Below are 4,201 nucleotides of genomic sequence, written 5' to 3' on the forward strand. Positions count from 1 at the left end.
AAGTCCAGATGTGACCCTAGGATAAATCACTGCAGCTTTCTTCACTTTTGTGATAGTGACATTATACCAAATGGGATTTAGTAACAGTTAGATTTGCCTGCTGTTCATGTTCCTTTCCTTCAGAGCTAAAGAGAAACACCCTCCAAGTGAGGAGGAGACCAGAAGTGACCTTAAGAGTTCTTGTTCTTCTAGGGTCTCAAGGCTCCAGATGTGACCCTAGGATAAATCACTGCAGCTTTCTTCACTTTTGTGATAGTGACATTATACCAAATGGGATTTAGTAACAGTTAGATTTGCCTGCTGTTCATGTTCCTTTCCTTCAGAGCTAAAGAGAAACACCCTCCAAGTGAGGAGGAGACCAGAAGTGACCTTAAGAGTTCTTGTTCTTCTAGGGTCTCAAGGCATATTTGCATCTTTTGCTGTAGCAAGGTATTTTTTCAGTAACTTGCTTTCCAACAATATCTTTAACAGTTTAGTTTGTCTTTAAGCTGAGATTTCAGCATGAGGTGTTTTCAGCTCTCTTTCGATAAGTCTTGAATTAAGAAGTTCAGTTTCCTGGCAAAACTATCACTGTTCTCCAGTAAGGAGAAAAAGCTTTTGTATAGAGTTCATTTTGAATGTGGATGCAAATAGTTTCAGAGTTTTGATTGTTCTAGTTTAGTTGCTGCATCTTTGACTGCTGCCTGGTCCAATATCCTTTCCATGTCTTTTTTTTTTTTAATTAGTGGAGTTTTGGAATGGAATTTCTACATTTTGAATAGACTGAACCCCGACGCTAGGTAGGCAGCATTCAAGCACAGTTTTTGTGTTGCTGGGGTCCAGCCAGCAGTGTCAGCTGAAAAAGCTGACTCTCTTAAAAATGCCATGTCTGTAGTTTGACAAATGATGTATTTAATGGGCTACTCAGGGAAATTTTTTTCGAAATGTGAAACAGGACGAGTTCTTTTACATTTATCTCTAGGTAGAGCTGCATTTAAAAGAAAGCACTACTCCAGCTTTAACTGTAGTCTTGCTTTTAATTTTGCAGGGTTCTTAGTTGCTACAGAAGAGTTTTTACTAGTTTGAAGTGACATTTCTGTTTCACTTCTGAATGCAAGTTCCTGTCCACACATGCATGCATATGGTTGTATGCCTGTGTGTGTGTGCACACTCACTGTGCTCATGCTCTGTTACGCAGATTGGAAGAGAAGAACTCCATTTGGTTGATGGACATAGACAGTCCTGAGGGGAATATGCAAATTTTTGATGCTGTAATAAATAAAGAAATGAAACAAGAACAAAGCTTATGGGCAGAAAATTGAATATGAAAGGCAGATACAAAAATATTTCCCAAGTCTATGAACCTGACGCACAAGCAATTAAGTCATGTGTTTCTTGATATATGTGGAAATGCTAAATTACCATTTTAGTATAAAGTATTTACCCATAGGTTTCTGCGTGAATTCAGTCTATCCCCACCTCCCCCCTCCCCACCCCTCACATTAGGGGCTACAAAACAAATTCTACAGCAAGAAATAGTTATCCATCAGTTGTTTAACAATGGAAATATATTATTATTTTATCTTTGGTGAATTCCTCCTCACAGTCCTTAGCAGGATCTTGAATTGCTGCTTAGAAAACAATTCAGGTAATGTCTGAAATCTCAGATATCCTGTAAAAAAGGTCTGAAAACTCTAAGGCTCCAATTAATATTGAGTAGTACATATCCTTTTGGTGGTGAATGTACTGTTGAGGCTATTCTACTGATTTTATAAGTTAGCAAGCCACTTGATAAGTTGTTATATTCTGTGACTACTGCTTCTTTTTGCATTTCTGTATCTGTTGAGCCAAAGCAAAAATATTAATTTCCCAAAACTCAGATAATCTAAAATTCAGATGATTTTGTATGGTGCTGTGGTTACATGCATCTTACCTTAACAGAAATTGAGTTAGGTTTGTATCTTTTCCTAGCTGGTAGTTCAGTTTAACACCATTTTATTCCATTGCTGTTCATCCCCAACTATCACTTTGGCTTTTACAGTTCAGGTGGATATGTGTACATTGGTGTGCTGTTACTCCCTAAGAAAGCAAGTTTCTTCTATAAACACTGGGGAAGAACGGCTTTTCCAGTCAGTACAGGTGCTATGCGTGTTGTTACTTGTACTGATCCCCAGCCTGCCTGTCTGTTTCTCATACCACTAGGAATCAAGCTTTGCTGCAGTTAATTTGCTTGGTCCCTGGCTGCCGTCTTCTTTTCTAAAGGCAGCATCTTCAGAAGTTAACTGAGGCTGTCCTAATGAAACAAGATCCGGTGGAGCTGGTTTTCATTTTGCTTTTTGTGAGTGTCAGGATGAGGAGACACTGTACTTAGAGCAGTGTGCTGCCTTCTGTGTTGAAAACTGCACTGCAAGGAGAATCCGTAACTGCATCCCAGTGGAAGGAAAACAGAATGCCACCAGGATGCCTGCTTCAGTATAGGGAGTTTTGTAGTGAAATCGGGAAATATTATAGTAGCTTAGGCGGGTCCTGTCAAGAAAACAGTAACCATGCTTGCAGCATTACAGAGGATGCTGAAATCTGATTCAGGTTTTAAGATTTACTCATTTGAAATTGTAACAAAGCATAGCTGATACTGCTGTTGGTTAAACCAAGGCCAAATTCAGTGGTTGTTTTTTTGGTTGGGTTGTTGGTTTTTTTCATTATCTCAAAATGAATGTTAACAGTATGCTGTTTAAATGTGCTGATGTGATGACTTGTTTTAGTTGCAAGATTGGTTTATTACCCAAGGTAGAAGTTCCACACCTGCAAAGATGCACCTATATATGACATTGAAGGTGAACAGCTGAGTGTGACTTCCAAGTTAAAGGCTGGGAGAAAGTAGTAGCAACACTTCATTGAGCTGAAAGGAATTAGGAACAGAGACAAATGGATGACGTTTTTGAGACTGGTAATGGACTACAGCGTGTTGTGCTGTCTGCAGTGTTTTCTGAGCGCGTTCAGAGAGAATGCAGGAGAAGGGCATGAGGTGTCTGCAGACTGGATAAAATGCTTGAAAGTGAGAGACTTACAGAAGTCAGGCTGTTTGACTTATCAAAAGATTCTGATGTGGTTTATTCTATTATATGAGTAGGTTGGAAATAAGAAAAGTGAGAGAATTCTTTTTATCTGGGGAAGAAAGAAAAAAGATTTGAGGCTTGCAGATGAAGCAAATATAAGCCATAGTTTTGCCATTGAAGTGTATAGGGTGGATTTTCTTTGTTTGAGGTATTCTATGGTATTTCAGATGTGTTTCTGTGGTGTGTGCATAGCCCAAGAAGTTGCTGAGCCCACTTACAGGAAAATAAGGAAAACATAGTGGCCTGCAACACACAGGAAGCCTAATACAATCTGATTGCATTTTTTTTGGTCAATGAATCAATGGAACTGCTGTCACTTCTGCTGAAACTCATCTTCAAACTCACAGGAGGAGTTTTCAGTCAGGATTGCCAGCCTAATAAATATTATAAATTTTCTGTCTGTGACTTTCTGTTTAATTCATATCTGATATCCAGCTGCATAATGACTCTTGAGACAATTCAGACTTATTTCTTGGGTGGTTTTGTGGTGTTTTTTTAATTTTATAAGACTAGGTGTTACTATTCAGCAATTCTTCGATCTAGATCAACATTCTAGTTGTTTGGTGTGACTTTGGGAAGAGGCTGCATAGGGCTAAAAGTTGTATGCTTAGCTATAACTGTTAAGCCCTTTATGGAGCAGGGGAGAAAATTATCATTCTGGCTCTGTGTGTGTCTAAATCCAAGCTTGTGGAATAGTATTGTGTGGCTTTCCAATGAAGTTCAGTATCTGAAGCACAGCTGCATACTGTAGTTCTGGAAAGCCTTTTAATTTAAAACTCGAATTTGTTTTGCAGGTGATTTTTCTGACCACACTGTTCTACCTATTGAGTTCCAGTGATGAGTACTACAAGCCAGTAAAGTGGGTGATAAGCCTGACACCTTTGTCTCAGCCAGGTCCCTCCTCAAATATAGTTGGGCAATCTGTGGAGGAAGCAATAAGGTATGTTGTTGATTTCTTGCCCTTTCTGGAATTGTTTTTTTAATTTGATATTCAACTACAAGTACTTAGCAATTGAGACAGCTCATGTTTCAAAGATAAGTTGCAAATCTTAAAGATTTTCAAGAACCTAGCATTGATGATTTCCCCTTCCTTGATTGTTAAAAGA

At 38.7% G+C, this 4,201-nt stretch overlaps 1 protein-coding gene across 1 annotated transcript in view; it reads left to right on the forward strand.

Moving 5' to 3' along the window:
* The window catches only part of TMEM245 (transmembrane protein 245), a gene marked incomplete at its 5' end in the record, with an annotated part of 67,141 nt that overhangs the window by 40,687 nt on the left and 22,253 nt on the right, over positions 1-4,201 (forward strand). Inside the window, one exon of the mRNA XM_010182197.1 lies at positions 3,890-4,035. Coding sequence (XP_010180499.1) covers positions 3,890-4,035 — 146 coding nt within the window. The remainder of the gene's footprint in view (positions 1-3,889; positions 4,036-4,201) is intronic.

The sequence above is a fragment of the Mesitornis unicolor genome, unplaced genomic scaffold (genome assembly GCF_000695765.1).
Source record: "Mesitornis unicolor isolate BGI_N332 unplaced genomic scaffold, ASM69576v1 scaffold43723, whole genome shotgun sequence".
In the NCBI taxonomy this organism is placed as follows: domain Eukaryota; kingdom Metazoa; phylum Chordata; class Aves; order Mesitornithiformes; family Mesitornithidae; genus Mesitornis; species Mesitornis unicolor.